The sequence below is a fragment of the Ursus maritimus genome, unplaced genomic scaffold (genome assembly GCF_017311325.1).
Source record: "Ursus maritimus isolate PB19 unplaced genomic scaffold, ASM1731132v1 scaffold_25, whole genome shotgun sequence".
Classification (NCBI taxonomy): Eukaryota; Metazoa; Chordata; class Mammalia; order Carnivora; family Ursidae; genus Ursus; species Ursus maritimus.
Window position 1 is genome coordinate 20,365,955 of NW_024425008.1, and position 19,633 is coordinate 20,385,587.

At 38.4% G+C, this 19,633-nt stretch overlaps 2 protein-coding genes across 4 annotated transcripts in view; one reads left to right on the plus strand and one right to left on the minus strand.

The window, feature by feature from the left end:
• The first annotated feature begins 996 nt into the window (after positions 1-996).
• The window catches only part of CEP128 (centrosomal protein 128), a 377,231-nt gene continuing 358,594 nt past the window's right edge, over positions 997-19,633 (plus strand). The window contains exons 1-2 of one of the 3 annotated variants that reach the window (XM_040641592.1): positions 997-1,485; positions 3,037-3,197. The gene's annotated coding sequence lies outside the window, so the exon portion shown is untranslated. Of the gene's footprint in view, positions 1,486-1,762; positions 2,198-2,796; positions 3,198-19,633 lie in introns of those variants that run through there. The other 2 variants (XM_040641593.1, XM_040641590.1) reach the window with 2 other exon arrangements.
• Positions 5,815-6,791, minus strand: LOC103670631 (60S ribosomal protein L12-like). The gene is made up of 2 exons (XM_008699100.1): positions 6,303-6,791; positions 5,815-6,080 (listed from the first exon to the last, which is right to left on the minus strand). The coding sequence occupies exons 1-2, from the start codon at positions 6,486-6,488 to the stop codon at positions 5,874-5,876; spliced, it is 393 nt and encodes a 130-aa protein (XP_008697322.1). The 5' UTR covers positions 6,489-6,791; the 3' UTR covers positions 5,815-5,873.

Sequence of the window (19,633 nt, forward strand, 5' to 3'; positions counted from 1 at the left end):
TTATTCCCAGTTGTGTCCTCTGATTTTGCTTTATTTTGTTAAATATCACTTTGAAAATGGGGTCTCCAGAATTTAATCTATTCTCTAAATAGGTTGGACCAGTGAAGAGAGGTTGTGGACAATTTTTATTAATGCAGACCAAGATGACATTAGCTTTTTTGGTAGATCCTGCATTTGATCAGATATCACTTCCTTAAAAATTTCTCTTTCATGTCTCTCCATGGAAACCTACACAGTACTTTATCACCCAGATTTGTAGAAATTTATTTAATAGTATATTTCTTCACTTGACTCTGAGTAACATGAAGGCAGAAACTGTTGTTCATCTCTTCATGTTTACTGCATCTTTAGTGTCTAATACAAGTGTCTAGATGCTAGAAAGATACAGCAAACATTTGCTGAATTAAATGAATGAATACGATTGTTTTGAAAAATTAAAATGTTAACAGATAAACGGATTTATTATGTTTCTGCATGCAAATGGGACAACTTTATGGCTGTTCCTAATTATCTTAATCTCTGTATCAGGTGGAGTATATTCTTGAATACGACTATGAGCAAGCAGCTTGAAGACAGATGAAAATACATAGGTAATTTTTAGAAGAATTATTATTTTTTTTAAAGATTTTTTTATTTATTTATGTGACAGAGAGACAGCCAGCGAGAGAGGGAACACAGCAGGGGAGTGGGAGAGGAAGAAGCAGGCTCTCAGTGGAGGAGCCCGATGTGGGGCTCGATCCCAGATCGCTGGGATCAGGCCCTGAGCCGAAGGCAGATGCTTAATGACTGCGCTACCCAGGTGCCCCTAGAAGAATTATTTTATGTTTAAACTGGTTATGAAATAAACTTTACCCCTCAATGTTGGCCAGAGAAAATAATTGAATTATTCGAATATATCAAATTTGTATGCTAATTATTTATGATTTTGTGTGTGTATGGGGGGGTGGAGAGAGAGAGAGAGAGAGAGAGGTGAAGGGAGAGTGGGAAGTGAGGAAAGACTGAGAAGAGAGATACTGATTTTAAAAGATTTGGCTCCTGCCTTTGAAAGGCTGAGTCTGATGGAAGGGACCAAATGGGAAATGGATAATTACAGCGCAAAATTATTAGAACAAGGAAACTGTGCATTTAAAGTGATCTAGCTCTTCTTGAGGTAGCCAGGAAAGCTTTTATAGATAAAGTAAATTTTGATTTTAGCCTTGAAGAGGAAGCAATCAATGGTGTTTTTGGCAGAGCACAAGGAAATGAAGCTCTACATGACTAATTGATTTTCACTTCTTCTTAGTTTTTCCAAAGTTGAATTCTTTGCTGAGTTCTTTATAGCTTTTTTTTTTTTTTCGACTGAAACCAACTGCTCTCCGTGGAATGCGTCTCTCTCATCTTCTAGAATGACTGAGGAGATGACACCCTAGACTGAATGTAGCAGCAATCCTGCAGTGACAGCCCTATAGACTTTTGGTTTGCTGTTAATGAGCTATGTGATCTTGGGTAAGTCACTCCTTCCGGGCCTAAAGGGTTTGACTAGATAATTTCTGTTCCCTTCCAGTTCTAAGAATTTGTGAGCCTTCAGAAAAAGACACTGGGCTCTGGTATTAAGGGGATTTGTACATTTCACTTCTGGAAATTACTCTTCCCTATTCTGAAAGGAATGAAAGAAACGGAGTCTGTTATTATTGTAACTCTTTGAATTTTTCTTATTTTTTTTTAAAAAGTAAATATTTTAGACTTTTCTGAATAAATTACAGTCGGGGGCAAGGCAGCTAATTCACCATCAGGTGTTTCCTTCCTATATAAGCTACTGGCCCTTTAAGAAAAAAAAGAACAGGGCAAGAGGGCGCGGCCTAGGGACTCAGGTGCCAGCTAATCCGGCTTCTTCCGGTAAAGTCGCTCTAAAGCCTGTCATATGGCATCCTGGGATTTGAAGTTTCTCTTCGGGCTTCTCTCTCGACGACTCCTCACTTTTGAGGACAAGATGGACTACAACTCCCAGAGGGCCAAGCGGCAGGAGCGGGGTCTTGTTCTCTTGCTGTGGCTAGGCGGCTAGTTCAAGTTGCCATAGCTGCGAGTCTGGGGAGAGCACAGTCGGTTGCGCCGCAGCGTCAGGTCAGTTGCACCTTCTGGGTCGCTGGCGGCCGTGGGAGCCGGGAGGGGCCTCGGCGATGATCCGGCTTTAAGGACCTGGGGTCCTCTTCTATCTCAGGTACTGCCCCCAACCGCCTCCTCGCCCTTTCTTTACTACCTCCCTATCCTATCCTATAAGTTTTAGGTCCCGCTTCCCCTAGTCCCAGAGGTGGGGACGCCAAAGCTGCGTGGAAATCTGGGGTATGGCCGAGATGGGTGGAGTGTGTGCCAAGGTGGGGGGAGGCAGCGTGCCTGGTGTCCCGACGCCCCTCCCTCAGCGTGAGTGTTCACAGTCAGGTTATCCAGGGAATTTGAACTACGTAGTTCTTTTTTGGGGGGCAGCTAGTCTTGTTGCTAGCAGCTGCGAAGCCTGAGCTGTCAAGGATATTGGACTCATTCTGGTGTTAACTTGCCTGGGATATAACTTGACGTTTTGTACCTGTTCAATGGTGACTAAAGTCTGCTGCTCTCGGGAACGCTGTATCAGCGTCGGAAGAGTTGGGCAGCTTATAAAATATTTCCTTTAGGAGCACTAACAGATAGTTCATTACTGGCTAGAAATACAGTTGGGCCATTAAATTCAGAAGTAACATGTTAACTTCGTTATCTGCCTTAGCGAGTTTACCCCACAGATAGACATGCTCAGGGACAGTATAGTTAGCCGGACTTGGGCTACAGTTCACACTAGCCAGCCCAAGGGGTGACCAGGCATGAGTGGATCAGTGAAGAGTATGCTGGCTGGGTACTTAGATGTGAAGAATTCCTGTGAGTTCACTGGGGCTTTTGCACGATCCAAGGAACACTTTCTTTGTTGTCTGTTATGCTGTAAATTGTGCATGGTGAGGGTTTTTATCTTTTATTATATAAAAAAATTAAGATTGTAGTTGTATTTTACCCCCTTGTTTCATTTATCTATAGGTGGTTTGGGGAAAGTGTAGGGGCGACCAAAGATCATCTACTTGACTAGGCCTTTTGCCCTGAACCTCATGAAGAAATGATAGGAGGCAGACATATGTGCCTAAGAAGAGCACTGAGGAGAACACAGAGGAGAACAACACGGAGTTTTGGGGGTGTGCTTTGTAAGTATGTTTTCTCCCTAAGTTTCTGAGTTAACAGATTTTCACATATGGTGGGTAAGAATATTTCAACAGGTAGACTTCTGGGGGGCAAGAAACTCTTTTCTAACATGCGGTATAAAGAAAATAGGATGGTTGTGAAAGGGATGTTACAAAAATTCAGATGGACAAAACAGATTTGATGTTACAAAAATTCAGGGCAACAAACTAGATACCTTAACAAAAGCAACAATGAAGTAACTGTTTCTGTTAGACAAGTATTTGAGAACCTATTTTGTCCCAAGCAATGTAATAGGCACCCTTTACATGTTATCTATATAATACTTTTATTCTTATTTTCATTTTACAATAGAGGCAGTTGAGGTTCAGACAGATTTTTTTTTTTTTTTTTTTTTTACTTGCTTGCTATCTGGTGCCAAAACAGTGGTCTTTGTCACCAGATATTTTGACAAATCCCAGCCCTGCCCATTGCAAAGAGGCCCCATTGCTGTTTATGATTGTTCTCTAATCAGATTTGATTTACAGTTAACATTTTTAGATTAGATATACCACATAAGCAGTGTTTACTGTTATTTATCTCTATATGTTCAAATGGTTCTGTTAACCTTTTTTTTTTTTTTTTTTTTAAGATTTAATTATTATTTGGGAGGGGGTGGGACTGGGGGAGAGGGACAGAGAGAATCTCAAGGAGATGCTCTATTAAGCATGGAGCCTGACTCCTTGGGGCTTGATCCCACAAACCTGAGATCATGACCTAAGCTGAAACCAAGAGTAGGATGTTCAATCAACTGAGCCACCCAGGAGGCCCGATATTTCAATGTTGAAATTTGATAAAGGGCCCTTAAACATGGAGGGGAGACGCATTGGGACCTTGCAATAACACCATGTACAAGATCTATGTTGTACAAAATTCTTAGAATTAAAGAATTTTAGAGTTAGAGGAGCCTGATAGGGTAATCTAGCCCCAAAATTCTCAACTGCAGTCTTGATACATCTGGGAGTAATATGAAAATAATCTAGAGTTTGTTGTTATCCGTATAATATTGTCACTGGGTTGATTCTATTATGAAATGTTTTAAGTCTGTTCATACTATTCTATAGTGTGTTTTTCTTTCTTGTTAATGTATTACATGTTAGCACATAAATTTCCACCTTGTCTGTTTTAACTGCTACCAGTGTCTCAATGACTAGATCCATTTAATGTATTGTTTGTTTTTTCTTTTCTTTCTTTCTTTTTTTTTTTTTTCTAATTCTGCAGTGAAATTATATACACACCTACACACAAAATGTATACATCCATCTTCTTTTGTTTTTCTGGAATAATATTTATAGATACAGAATCTCTGAGTCAAAACATGCATATTATTTTTATTTGTCTTGCCAGTTGTTTTCCAGAAAAGTTATTCTATATTATTTATTTATTTTTTTAAAGAGTTTATATATTCAATAATGAAGTGGTCATCCTACGCATTAGTCCTTGGCCATCAAGTGAATCCTAAATAGAAATTAAAAGTGCCAAAAAAAAAAAAAAGATTTATTTGAGAGAGAGTGCATGTGCGCGCGCACACACACACACACACACACACACACACACACAGGAGGGCCAGGGAGGGGCAGAGGGAGAGGGAGAAGCAGACTCCCCACTGAGTGGGGAGCCCATGCAGGGCTGGATCCCAGTACCCTGAGATCATGACCTGAGCTCAAGGCAGACGCTTAACCAACTGAGCCACCCAGGCACCCTGAAAAATTATTCTAGTTAATACTCTTATAGCAAGGTGTACCCATGCCAAAGTTTTTTTTCATCTGTACAAAACAGAGAAACAAGAATATGATTTTATCATTTTAATTTGCAATTATTAGTGAAATTATGTTATATGTTAGGGATGTATGTATTCTGTGAATAGCCTGTTTACATATCATTTTGTATCCTTTATTACTGCACTGTTGTTTTTTTTTCCTATCCCTTCATTCTCACATATTGTAAATATATTTCTGAGTTTGTCCTTTAGATTGTTAACCTTGTTTCTGGTGTCTTGTTATTAATGGTTACCAATGATCCTAAAAGACTGATCAGGCCTTTCTCAGATATGCACACCTCCCTGAAATTCTTGTAACTCTTAATGTAGATCCGTACAATGCTGGTGCTTGGAGTGTTTGGGAGATGGGAGTATTTGTGGTTACATGAATCGAGTTAGCTGGATTTAGAACATTTAGAGTCTACCCTATGCATTAGCGATGTAAGTATTCATGTAAGTGTTCATGAATGAATGAATGAATGAGTGCTCATGGATGAATGAACTCAGGGCTGAATGGAGGAGCAAATTAAAGTAAGCCTGAACTAGACTTTTCTGAATGAAGAGAGATGTCATTGAAGAAGTGACCTATGATTAGTATTTATTTATTTATTTATTTGGTTGTCAAATGATCCATTATTGAAATATTTTTCTTTTTTTTTTAAGATTTTATTTTGTCAGAGAGAGAGAGAGAGAGGGAGAGAGAGAGAGATTGTGCACACAAGCAGGGAGAGTGGCAGACAAGGGGAGAAGCAGGCTCTACCCTGAGCAAGGAGCCCAATGCGGGACTCAGTCCCAGGATCCTGGGATCATGACCTGAGCCGAAGGCAGACACTTAACCAACTGAGCCACCCAGGTGTCCCTAAAATATTTTTCTTTGTAGTTCTTAACTACTGGGCATTCCACTGCACCGCCTGTTGTTGTCATCTATGATGTCATGCGGGTGCCAGCCATCAACATTGCAGCTCACAGATTGGACAATCCCCAGGATCTCTTTAATGGTTCCAGAGAGTTCTCTGGCTAAAGATCTGTGACACATCTGTTGGGCAATGTTGACAATCTCATCAAAAGTGATATTTCCACTGTGCTTAATGTTTTTCTTTCTTTCTTTTTTTTTAAAAGATTTTATTTATTTATGTGACAGAGAGACAGCCAGGGAGAGAGGGAACACAGCAGGGGAGTGGGAGAGGAAGAAGCAGGCTCTCAGCGGCGGAGCCCGATGTGGGACTTGATCCTGGAACGCCGGGATCACGCCCTGAGCCAAAGGCAGACGCTTAACGCTTAACGACTGCGCTACCCAGGCGCCCCGCTTAATGTTTTTCTGCTTCTTTCTGTCTCTTGGTGATTCCTTGAGGGCTTTGATAATCAGGGCAGAGGCAGAAGGTACTACTTCATTCAGACCCAGGGGGCTGATCTTTGGGGCCAGGGCAGACATGGCACCAACTTCCCCACCAGTGCGAAATAAGACTTTGATCTCGTTGGGGTCAAAGTTAGGTGGCATGGTGGAATTGGCTGATGTTGGATGAACTTGGATTCGGGATAGCTGAAGGCGGTTGCACCTTGGCCTCCTCAGAGCCAAACACCAAAAGCCCTATGATAGTATTTTAAAGGAAGAGGAGATAGGCAAATTTTATAGGTCTTAGAAAGAAAGAAAAAGCTTGATGGTGGAAGAGTGAGGCCTTTAAAATGGCAAAATGGGTTTACCTGTGAGCAGCAATTGGTACATTGAAGCAGTACTGAGAATGGACCCATATGATAAAGAGCTTAGGTAATTTGGAGTTTAGAGTTCCATAGTACAGGTAAATAATATTTGAGGAATGCAGGTATCTGCAGATGACAATGATAAATTAAAGTGATTTGTGGTACGTTGAGGAAACCCTCTAGGTTTGATTCAGTTATAAGTTTTAACAAGTATTCTAGTCAATTTGAAATGTCTATTCTTGTTTACTCTAAATAGACATTATCAAGTATTCATATTTATGCTGTTTTTCAGTTCAATCCCTATTGTTTGAAGGTTTAAGATAATTAATCTAGGCCATTTACTGCTAGAATTATTTCATGCAGCAGTTATTTAATTAGTACACGCTATTTGCAAAGTCCTGTACTTTGAAATTTGTCTCTGGATTAATCAAACAGGATAATAAAGAAAATTGTAAATTCATTTAAAAATGTTCCAACTACAGGCCCAGCACAATGCAAGGTATTGAAACACAACCATAAACAAAATTGATGGAATCTCTGATGAAATTTAGAGTCTGCTGAGGGAACAGACAAGTAAACAGCCAGTTAGCAGTCCGTCGGCTGTGATGAGGTAGTATCCACTATGGCAGGTAGGCCCAGAGTTGGGCTGGCGCAGTGAAGGAAAGCTTTTTAAGGGTAGTTTCCTGTAAACTGAGATTTGAAGGAAAAAGTAAGAGTTAGCTAAGGGAAAAGGAGTGAAAGACTGTTCTAGGCTATGAATCCAGCAGGGAAATGAGTATGCCATATTCGAGGAATTAAAAAAAAATTCCCTGGCACAAATAATTACATTTTAAGGACATGTTTAATAAATGTCTTGCTATGATTATAGAACTATAAGAATGCAGAGGGAGGAATGATCACTTCTGGCTGGAGATGGAAAGCTTCACTGAGATTGTTATTATTTGTGCTATGCCTGGAAAGATGAGTAGAATTTCAATAAGTGGCAGTAGTACACAGCAGAAGGTGTTCTAGACAGAACTAATGATATTAGGAAAGGGGGAAGTTAGGGAGGATAGCCGATCTATGGTTTTTTTGTTGGAGAAGGGGGTGACTAGCTAAGGGTCTTGAATTCCTGATTCAAGAACTTAGACTCAATCTTACATGGGCAGTGGAGTGTCTGTGAAAGTTTGAAATGGCTAGGAAAAGACTCACAGTTAGAGAAACCATTTTGGTGGCTAGGACTGAGTTGAGAAAAGTCCTGAATGATGAGTGGTGTCAGTGGCGATGAGAAGGGATAAATAGGAATGTGGGTTTTGGAGAAAGGTTTAAGACTCAGCCTTGCCACTTGGTGGCTGTATAACCTTGGACACTTAAACTTAGCTTCTTTAAGCCTTTTATGTATATATTTTGATGACAGTAGTATTTACTTTGTAGGGTTATTGTCATACAGTAATCTGTTGTGTGAAAGCCTTAGTTATTCAGCATTAATATTATTTTAACTTTTGTTTTTAAAAAAGGTTTTTGAAATTGAGGTTTTTAACTGGGGTCTACTTCTATGTACTCCCAGTAATTCAGTTTTTAAATGTAATTGGTTTTAAATGGTATTATAGTGCATTTCATTTCTAACCCTATAGGTTTTAAAATTTCTGTTCATACATTTAAAAACATTCCCAGAAACAGTTCATGGTACAAATCAAACTTAAGAACTCCAATGACCTTTTTAAAATAAATTTTGTAAGTGTTTTTTTCTTTAATACTTTGGAAAGAAAATATAAATCATCTATTTATCCACTTCTAAAAATAAGAATAAATGCCAAACTGTTAAATGAACATATCAATAAGTACAGTAAAAATATATTCCAGTTTTTTTATTATAAAAGAGTTAAAGGAAAGATCGAAAGATGCAAAGTAAAAGAAGAATGGGGCCAGAAAGAAATATGGGTATTGAGAGTGGCAGAAAAAGAGAAATAGAAAATACATATACACCAGGAAGAGAATATCTTTTTTTAAAGTTTAAAGTATTAGGATATGGTTCCTGAAAAAATAGGTACACTTTTCTGCCAGAAATGGGTTGTAAATATTCTTAACAAGAGAAAGGATTATTTAAAAGATGTCTTAAAATAGTTGTAGTAAGTTGGATTTATAGCACATTTAAGTTTTCAATACTTTATTATCTTATATTCATCATATAAACTTTAAACAAGTACATATGGAACATTCTGGCCTTAAATGCATTTCTTGGAGGGGGAGGATGGATCATAAGAAATATAGTAGGAGAGGACAAAGAAAACGCTTCAGTGATTGGGCAGTGTATTTGGAATTTACATTCTTTTATGGATAGAATGCAGTGGAAAAAGCACTAGCTTAGAGGCAGAAAGATGTGGGTTCCACTTCTGTTTTTGCAACTTTTTAGCAGAGTCATCACAGACAAATATTTTACTCAAAGCTTTGTTCTTCTTCAGCAAAAGTAAAGAGTTGTAATTGTACCAACTTTACTGGATTGAAATGGAGATCAAAAGAGAAAAGGCTAATGAAAATGCTGTGTCAGCCATAAAGCAATATGCAAATTTAAGGTATAAATAGCAATAAAATATTTTCTTTTTTTCAAAAAAAAAATTTTTTTTAAAGATTTTATTTATTTATTGGACAGAGAGAGACACAGCGAGAGAGGGAACACTAGCAGGGGGAGTGGGAGAGGGAGAAGCAGGCTTTCCTGCTGTGCAGGGAGCCTGAAGTGGGCCCCGGTCCTGGGATCGTGACCTGAGCCGAAGGCAGATGCTTAACGACTGAGCCACCCAGGTGCCCCAAAATATTTTCTTAAAATTTTTAGTGTTGTTTTGTTCACTAGGAAAGTCAAGAGGAGTTTCTTTTTATACTTTTTAATTTTATTTTTTAAAAAGATTTTATTTATTTGTCAGCGCAAGCAGGGGGAGCAGCAGGCAGAGGGAGAAGCAGACTCCCCACTGAGCAAGGAACCCCATGTGGGGCTCTATCCCAGGACCCCTGGATCATGATCCAAGCCGAAGGCAGACGCTTAACCAACTGAGCCACGTAGGCATCTCTCTTTTTGTACTTTAAAAATAAGGAGGAAAGAGAACAGTGTACTTCATAATATACTTAAGAAATTGCTTGTTTCTTTAAAAAAACTTAAAGTTATAGAGAGAACAAATATCCCCAACTGCTATTTATGATTGTTCAGAAATTTTTTTTTCTCAAAAATTTCTATCCTTTCACTTGTTTTATCAACTGCTTATGCTTATTTTGTGCATCCTAATTTGAATCTGTCCTTTCTTTCTTCCACCATTAGAAGGCAGCCTAAAACCAACCTGTTTTCTCACAGAGAGTAGGCTTGAGAGGAAACTTCAGGAAATTAACCATCTTCTGAACCAAACCAAATGATTTATTAGGAAACCATATTTTTCAGTTAGCTTTTGCTGCCTAACAGATCAAACCTTGGAGGCATACAACAATACATGTTTATTGTTTGTGTGATGGGTTAGCTAAGCTGTCTGGTTATCATCCCTAGACTCACTAACTTGTCTATGTTCAGCCGACTGATCTACTGATCTAAGCTGGCAGCCACTGGGCAACCATGGATCCCATACTTTCCAACAGCATAGCCTGGCCACATCCTCACGGTGATGGGATTGTTGCAGGAGAGCAAGTTCCAGTGCGTAATCTCATTTTAAACCCCTGCTTGTGCCAGCTGAGCCCAGTTGCTTGGACCTGGGCTGATAACGCCATGGGCAGGTAACTCCATCTATGGTAGGAAGGCAGTGTATACAGGGAGGGTTGAAGAATGAAAGCCAAATTATGCACTGTAGTACACTTTTGTTCTGAAAGTACTTTCTGATCTATACAATAGGGAAACATTCTAAGTGGGAAAACATTCTAAGTAGTTTTAGTCCTTCTGCTCAGTAGTAGTATATCCTTCTGGTTTTATAATCCGTAGGGATGGCTAATATCAAAGTTGTATTATCCATTTTTCCTTCTTGTCTGTACAGGAAAGCATTATCTTTTGGGCATTTAACCTTGATTCATTCTTCATGATTGAACTGCTCATTTTTAACTGAGGAAGGAGACTGGTAAACTTCCTTTGTCTTGGTTCTTTATCTAAAATAAAGTTGCAATAGGAAGATCGGTAGGAGAAGGAAGGGAAGAATGAAGGGGGGGTAAACAGAAGGGAGAATGAACCATGAGAGACGGTGGACTCTGGGAAACAAACTGAGGGTTTCAGAGGGGAGGGGGGGTGGGGGATTGGCATAGGCCGTTGATGGGTATTAAGGAGGGCACATATTGCATGGTGCACTGGGTGTTATATGCAAATAATGAATCATGGAACACACATCGGGGAAAAAAAAATAAAGTTGCAAGCTCAACTGCTAAGTGGGGCCAGTCAGGTAACTTACCATATGAAGCAGGTCCAGTGGGGATTGGGGAGAACAGGCAGGTGTGTGCCTGACTCTAGGGCAGTTACTGTGTCCATGTTGCCATGGGAAAATGCACCCCCAGTGTTGCCAGATCTCTGGATTTTTTGAGAAGCTGGAAATTGGAATTTTTATGTGAAATCTCTGTTTTCAAATTAAAGCTTTAAAGTAACACAGTGAGTGTTATTTTTAAGTACATGTTGGTTGTTGCCTGGATTTGGTATGTCTTCCAGTTTTCTTCCTCCAATTTAAACAAAACGGTGTCAGAAACTTGGGGATGCTAGCACCATCTTTGTCCATGCTGATATCTTGCTCAGTCTGAAGCAGTTTGGACAATTAGTAGAGGTCATCTGTACCCTCAGAGGACTTCATTCTCATCAGCTATTTTGGGAATATTGTAATATATATATCTTTTGGTTGGCAAATAAATGCAAGAGTGCAAATCTAGGGTTTAATTATAAGTAATAAATCCATCTTGGGTTTGTTAGTATCCTTTTTCTGTAAGTTTTTTTTTCTTGAGTGTTCATTTGTTGTTTTTTATCTTGACATGTTTTATTTTCTATTTAATTTTGTAAGCTGCTTCATTTATTTTAGAAGTGTGTGGGTGTATAAATCTAAAATATCTGTAGCATTCTGATTGTGAGACAGGGAGGGGGTTATTAAGTAACTTTATTTTCTTTTAATACAGCACTGATTTTTATCAGCTGGCACATATATAATTATCTGAGCAGCTACTAACTTTTTTCCACATGTCTGAGTAAGCAGTCTTTTTGTATGCTGCATGGAGCTTTCCAGAAACATCCCTGCTTCCTGCTGGCTGGGTACTGGTCCCTGTGACTCTGTTCTTGAATTCAGAGGTTATTGGAGTAAAGTGAGCAAAATGCAGCCGAGGGGTGAGCCTTCCTGGCTTCACCCATGCAGTAGAGGAGCGTGGGAATATGTGGGAGAAAGAAGAAATGCATGGTAGCAATACGAATAAGTGGAATATACAATAAAGAATCAGATCCTGTGTGTGTGTGTGTGTGTGTGTAAGTGTTAATTCTCTAAAAAGTTCTTAACTGGGAATGATTTAACTAACCCACCCCCTCCTTGCCCCTGCCCTAGGGACATTTACCAATATCTGGAGATAGTTAAATTTATACCCTGGTAAAAGGATGTGAGCGCTTTGCTTGTTTGTACCTTCTTTAGTTCCTTTTTTTAAAAAAAAATATTTTTAAAAATATTTTTTTTTTATTTGACAGTGAGAGAGCGTGAGTGAGAGAGAGCACGAGTGGGGGAGAGAGTTAAAGGGAGAGGGAGAAGCAGACTCCCTGCTGAGCAGGGAGCCCAACAAGGGGCTCTATTCCAGGACGCCAAGATCATGACCTGAGCCAAAGGCAGACACTTAACTGACTGAGCCAGCCACCCAGGCGCCCCATAGTTCCTTTGAGACAGATGGTTTTTAACTGGATCCTGTTTCCTTCTCCTCTGTCAAACTTTTCTTCATCTTTCCAGATGAGTGAAAGGTTCCTGACCTGACTCCCCTGGCATTTTGTTATATTACTTATCTCACCATGTATAGTACTTTCATAAGCCCTTTTCTCCCATCAGGGACTGTGATTTTTTAAATTTACTTTCATCTTCCGTTTCTAAGGTGGTGACAATTCAGTAAATGATGAATGCAGGAATCTATTGCATCTCTTTGATTCTGTTGCCTATGTCTTACATTATCTGCTGACTTAATAGAGAACTGGCTGATGGACTAGACTGTTAATTTTGACCTTATATTAACTTACCAAAAGCTTTTGAGAGTTTGAAGTTATAGAGGAGCACTGGTATAAAGAAGATAGGTACAATTGATAATTGTACATGGTAACCTCTGCTGGCTTGTTAATTTTTCCTCTTGAAGGAGAAAGTAAAGCTCTCAAGTCCTACAGCTATTGAAACAGTGAGAAATGCTTTCTAAAATTTGAACTTGGTTAGTGATTAAGCTTAAAATCCACTTCCCACCTCCCCCCAACATCCTTAAATATCAGCATCATTACCTTGAACATGGAGGACAGTTGCCTTGGGCAGGGACGGCTGAGGCGCTTGAAGGCCACAGAAGCAATCACCTACTTAACATGCACTAGTCAGCCTTTGTGAAATATCACCCCTGATGCTGGGTGCTTATCTTTTGTGGAACAGCTTGCAAATCCTAATTGTTTTAAACTGGCTCTGAGGGAAAGANACTTGAGAATCAATAAATTATAGCTCTCATACATACAAATGTGCATCATTACAATGAAGACAGTCTGATGATTCTTTAGGTCAAATAACAAAAGAGGTGGTCTTGAGTTTGTAAAGACTCCCTGCCAGTCCCCCTACAGGATTGAACGCAGTTTTACTCTCTGGTCGGTGTTCAGGTTTGCATATGGACATTTGTTTTTGATAGATCCTCAGTGGGAGTGAATTGATGAGGGTTCATTACTTGCTCTGGTGGCTGTCTGTCTTCTTTATAAGGTTCATTAAGACAGAAACAACAATATTTATGCCTTTAAATACTGATGTGTTGGGAACAGCTAAATAAACTACGCTAAGAATTGTACCATCTGGTTTCAGACCAAGAGCTTTCTCTAAGACTCTAGAGACTTTCACCCAAGGTCACCCCTCTGAGTCCTTTCTAGAGTCTTGGAAAAAGCTCAGCATCTGAAAAGCAGAAAGCATGAATATTATCATTTTTCTCATCAATGAGAAGTTTTGTTGTACCAGTAGGTGGTAGTAAGCTGCAGAGAACACGTACTGTTTTTTCTTCAGTTGAAGGAAATGCGTTTCTCACCTTTAATTAGGATTTAGGTGGTTCAGCTTCTTTAAATTGTTCTTAAATAAACAAATAGTTCTTGAAAGAGTTCTTCAGGCGTTCCTCAATTTTAGCAACTCTTTTTTTTCTGTCAACAAATGTCATGCTCGTATTTCTTATAATGGTGAGAACAGAGTTCTAATCCAACGGAATGTTCTTCCTTTAAATCTTTAACCATAATGATAGATTTTTCTTGAGTATACATTGATGTTTTTCTACTCAGATTAATAATTTCTCTTTGGGTTTCAAATTGTAATTGTGATTAAATATCATTCTCGAACCATTTTTAATTTGTTTCCCAAAGCAGAATTTGATTGCATAAGCCATGTCAGTGCACATTAGTATACTTTCACATAGTCCTTCAACTTTTAGGTTTGTTCTAGTATTTAGAATGTTTCTTTAAGAGAGTTAATTTTTGAATCTAATGACTGTCCTTCAGCACAATTGCAAAGATAGAATCATACATGATTTAAAAAATTATTCTTTTAGCTCATAAACTCATGACAAATGGTTTCTTTTGTCAGCCAGTATTCTCCAGTATGGAACAGTAGACATTGACATTGTGATCCCGTTTCTTTAGCTCATCAGTTGGTGAAGACTAGTGACATGACCTCACTTAGGAAGGTGTCAGGAGATCAAGAAAGTTGTTTGGGAGAAGGAAACAACTATCAAGAAAAAGGGAATTCTGAATACAGCTTTTATTGAAACACATTTTCCAGGCTGACATCCTGTTATTAATCTGTTGTCTCTAAACGTTATATTTATATTTTTCTTTAAGTATATATTTTATTTTTCTTTCCAATTATACAGTCATTGTGGAAAATTCAGGAAAGATAGGAATGTTAAAAACATAGAAATTTACTATAAATGCTGGGTGGTAAATATACTTTTGGTTTATTTTCTTACCCTTTTGTTGTTGCCTTTTCCTGCTCCTTTAAATTTTTTTTACTGATAATTTATATTCATATCTAGATAACATATAATGTTTATTACAGACTTCATACTTTTGTCCTTGTGATGCTATTAAATGTCTCCAGAAACAGACTTTTTAGTATCTGTATACTGTTTCATTGCATGAGAGGTACTGTATTTTAACCATTCTTTTATAATTTGAAATTTAAGTTTTTATTTGACCTCTATTATAACTTCTCAGTAAATATCCTTACATATAAATTCTGTATGTATTCAGATGATTTTGTTAGGGGATATTTTTGGAAATGTAGTTAGTAGGTGGTAGGTACAAACTGCCCTTGATACATACACATTTACACACTCCCCCTAGGACCGTAGAGGTGTGCTCTTTCCCTTACAACCTGGCTAACCATAGACATTATTATTTAACAGGAAACAACTTCAGAGGCTAGAAAAGCATCTCATTGTTTAATTTACATTTTAGGTTAATTAGGTAGAACAGTTTTTTTTATAGCCATGCATAGTGTTTACTTATGTGACCGCTCTCAATAAACTTTTATCAACATGGAATAAATCTAGTGCTCTGGGTACAGTTTCACTGGGGAGAAGCTTTTCAGAGGCCTGGTCCATTTTCATTAATGCCACTGATAGAATATATGATATTTTTAAAATTTTTAAAATTGTAATATAAAATAAGACAGTCTTAATGGAATAAAGTGTTTGTAATTGGCACTTACTGCTTTGTGCTTTTCTTTTTTACTCAGTTATATTAAGGGGCTCTTTGGAACTATTTTAATGGCTCTCCATATAGTCACTCCAAGTTCTGATTGTGTGGCTGGCACGAGCCTCTTGCCAGTTCTAGTTGCTGCTCCTTTCTCTTTTGTTTCTCTCTCCCTCCTTCAACTCTGTGTCTGGGGAGTGGTGGTGCTGGCTCATGAGACATGGCATCTTTTGATAAGGTTGGATCTCTGCCACCACAGCTGCCTTCTGTGTTGTGACACTTAGGGTAGGCGCTCTCTCAGTTAGCTTTGAGGGTCACGTTTGACCTTGTGAGTTGTCAGTAATAGTTGGACAAAGTGCTCAGGTTCTATCAACAAAGAAAATGATCTAATTTCTGTTTTTATTATGGATTTTTTTAATGTCTCTTAGTTCAACATTTATGACATTAATGTATAATTAAAGTGCTTAGATGGTTGCTGAATGTTTCATATTTTATATTTAAAAAGAAGCCATGCAGAATTCTCAGATCGATTTCATCTTACATCTTGATATCTTTACAGGAATTCCATCAGATGCAGGAGTTTGAACATCTTTTATTGCTCAGAGTAATTGAAATTAATAGCCGGAGACTTTGTGTGTGTGTACCAGTGAAATTCATGCTGGAAAGTGTGATTTTTCTCTTATTAAAAATATGTAATCCCTAGTAGGGGTAAGTGAGAGGGTTTTTTTTTTTTTTTGTATTGTGTGACAATTACACATAATTTAGTTCAGTTCTTTAATGCTGCTAAGATTTTCTGTTTCAAAGTTAAATTCAGATACCTCATGTTTTCACTTGTTAATATTTATCAACTGATTAAAATGTATGTTCCTTAAGAAAGACTGTGAGGTACATATACCTGTGGTAAAAGTACAAAAATGTGTCCTGGAGAGTTAAACATGAAATCATGCTAGTGGTTGTCCCTGATGTGAGGCAGGAATACTACTTGGTGGAGGGCGGGGTGGAAAGGTACTAAGACTTTATTTATAACATTCCGAATAGTTTAAAAAATATTAGAAGGATACATGTCAGAATCAGAAATAATAATTATATATATTTTAAATTTTGTTAGGTAACATACAGTTCAGTATTGATTTCTGGAGTAGAGTTCAGTGATTCATCAGTTACATACAACACCCATTGCTCATCACAGCAAGTGTACTCTTTAATACCCATCATCCATCTAGCCTGTCCCCCACCCACCTCCTTCTATCAACCCTCAGTTTGTTTTCTATCGTTAAGAGTCACTTATGGCTTCTTTTCTCTCTCTCTTTTTTTTTAAATTAGTTTCAGAGGTAGAATTTAGTGATTCATCAGTTGCAAATAACACCCAGTGCTTATTACATCAAGTGTCGTCATTAATTTCCATCATGCAGTTATTCCTCCCCCCCCGGCCCAAAACCTCCCCTCCAGCAACCCTCAATTTGTTTCCTAAGGTTCAGTATCTCTTATGGTTTGCCTCCCTCTCAATTTTCGTCTTATTTTATTTTTCCTTCGCTTCCTCTATGTTCATCTATTTTGTTTCTTAAGTTCCATGTATGAATGAAATCATATGGTATTTGTCTTTCTCTGACTTATTTTGCTTAGCATAATACCCTCTAGTTCCATTCATGTCATTGCAAATGGCAAGATTTCATTCTTTTTGATGTCTGAATAATATTCCAGTGTGTGTGTGTGTGTGTGTGTGTGTGCACACATGTATATATATCATGCGTGCACACATCCCCCCCCCCCGTCTTTATCCATTCATCTGTTGATAGACATCTGGGCTCTTTCCATAGTTTGGCTACTGTGGACATTGCTGCTATCAACATTGGGGTGCAGGTGCCCCTTCAAATCACTACATTTCTATCCTTTGGATAAATATGTGGTAGTGCAATTGCTGGATCATAGGGTAGCTCTATTTTTAACTTTTTGAGGAATCTCCGTACTGTTTTCCAGAGTGGCTGCCCCAGCTTGCATTCCCACCAACAATGTAAAAGGGTTCCCCTTTTCCCACATCCTCGCCACATTTGTTATTTCCTGGCTTGTTAATTTTAGCCATTCTGACTGGTATGAGGTGGTATCTCATTGTGATTTTGATTTGTATTTCTCTGATCCTGAGTGATGTTGAGCATTTTTTCATGTGTCTGTTGGCCATTTCTATGTCTTCTTTGGAGAAATGTCTTTTCATATCTTCTGCCCATTTCTTGAGTGGATTTTTTGTTTTTTGGATGTTGAGTTTGTTAAGTTCTTTATAGATTTTTGATACTAGCCTTTTATCTGATAAGACATTTGCAAATATTTTCTCCCATTCCATAGGTTACCTTTTAGTTTTGTTGACTGTTTCCTTTGCTGTGCAAAAGCTTTTTATCTTGATGAAGTCCCAATAGTTCGTTTGCTTTTGTTTCTCTTGCTTTTGGAGTCATGTCTAGCAAGAAGTTGCTGTAGCCGAGGTCGAAGAGGTTGCTGCCTGTGTTCTTCTCTAGGATTTGGATGGACTCCTGTCTCACATTTAGGTCTTTCATCCATTTTGAGTTTATTTTTGTGTATGGTATAAGAAAGTGGTCCAATTTCATTCTTCTGCATGTGGCTGTCCAATTTTCCCAGCACCATTTGTTGAAGAGACTGTCTTTTTTTCCATTGGATATTCTTTTCCTGCTTTGTCGAAGATTAGTTGACCATAGAGTTGAGGGTCCATTTTGGGTTCTCTATTCTGTTCCATTGATCTATGTGTCTGTTTTTGTGCCAGTCTGATACTGTCTTGATGATTGCAGCTTTGTAATATAGCTTGAAGTCTGGAATTATGATGCTTCCAACTTTGGTTTTCTTTTTCAGTATTACTTTGGCTATTTGGGGTCTTTTCTGGTTCCACTCAAATTTTAGAATTGTTTATTCTAGCTCTATGAAAAATGCTGATGGTATTTTGATAGGGATTGCGTTGAATGTGTAGATTGCTTTGGGTAGCATAGACATTTTAACAATATTTGTTCTTCCAATCCATGAGCATGGAATGTTTTTCCATTTCTTTGTGTCTTCCGCAATTTCTTTCATTAGTGTTCTGTAGTTTTTAGAGTATAGATCCTTTGCCTCTTTGGTTAGGTTTATTCCTAGGTATCTTACAGTTTTTGGTGTAGTTGTAAATGGGATCAGTTCCTTGATATCTCTTTCTTCTGCCTCATTATTAGGGTATAGAAATGCAACTGACTTCTGTGCATTGATTTTACATCCTGTGACTTTGCTGAATTCCTGTATCAGTTCTAGCAATTTTGGGGTGGAGTCTTTTGGGACTACATGGAGTAACTACATGGAGTATCATGTCATCTGTGAAGAGTGAGAGTTTGACTTCTTTGCCAGTTTGAATGCCTTTTAATTTTTTTGTTGTTGTCTGGTTGCTGTGGGTAGGACTTGCAGTTCTATGTTGAATAAGAGTGGTGAGAGTGAATATGCCTGTCGTGTTCCTGACCATAAGGGAAAAACTGAAAGTTTTGTGGATGATATTCACTGTGGGTTTTTCATATATGGCTTTTATGATATTGTGGTGTGTTCCTTCTACCCCTACACTGCGGAGAGTTTTTATCAGAAAATGTTGATTCTTCCTGCTTTCACTAATGGAGAATGCTGGAAAGTACTTTAATTTAGAGTAAACAATTTTAGGTCATGTGGTATCAATTTATGAGACACATACACAGAAAGTGATTTCCTAAGTTTAAAAGGTGAGCTTTATCTTTAATATTTCTCCTCAAATACATTCTTTTGGACTTAAACAATTGTGATCCAGGGAAAGCAGAGCCAAATAATTGCTTTGGCCTCTGTTTTCTGGTTCCTGTTTCCTGATGTGAGAAGCAACTACACTGTAGGCACTGTACCTTTGAACTTATGGACAGGAGATGGGAGGCATGAAGCAGAGGAGATGGGCATGGCTGGGCGTTGAGAGACCTGCACAGGGCATAGATAGGTGTCTGACAGTGTAATCTCTGGCCCTCTCTCTGCTGTCAGAAGTTGGATGTTCTGTTGGTTCTTTTTCTGATGCTACAAAGACAGAGTGTATTTCACTTAACCGCCCCCCCAAC

Coding starts and splice junctions, on each gene's coding strand:
- LOC103670631 (XM_008699100.1), bottom strand. CDS start 6,488: ATGCCACCTAACTTTGACCCCAACGAGATCAAAGTCTTATTTCGCACT. Junction 6,081..6,302: donor ACAGAAAGAAGCAGAAAAAC/ATTAAGCGGGGC, acceptor AGAAAGAAAAAC/ATTAAGCACAGTGGAAATAT.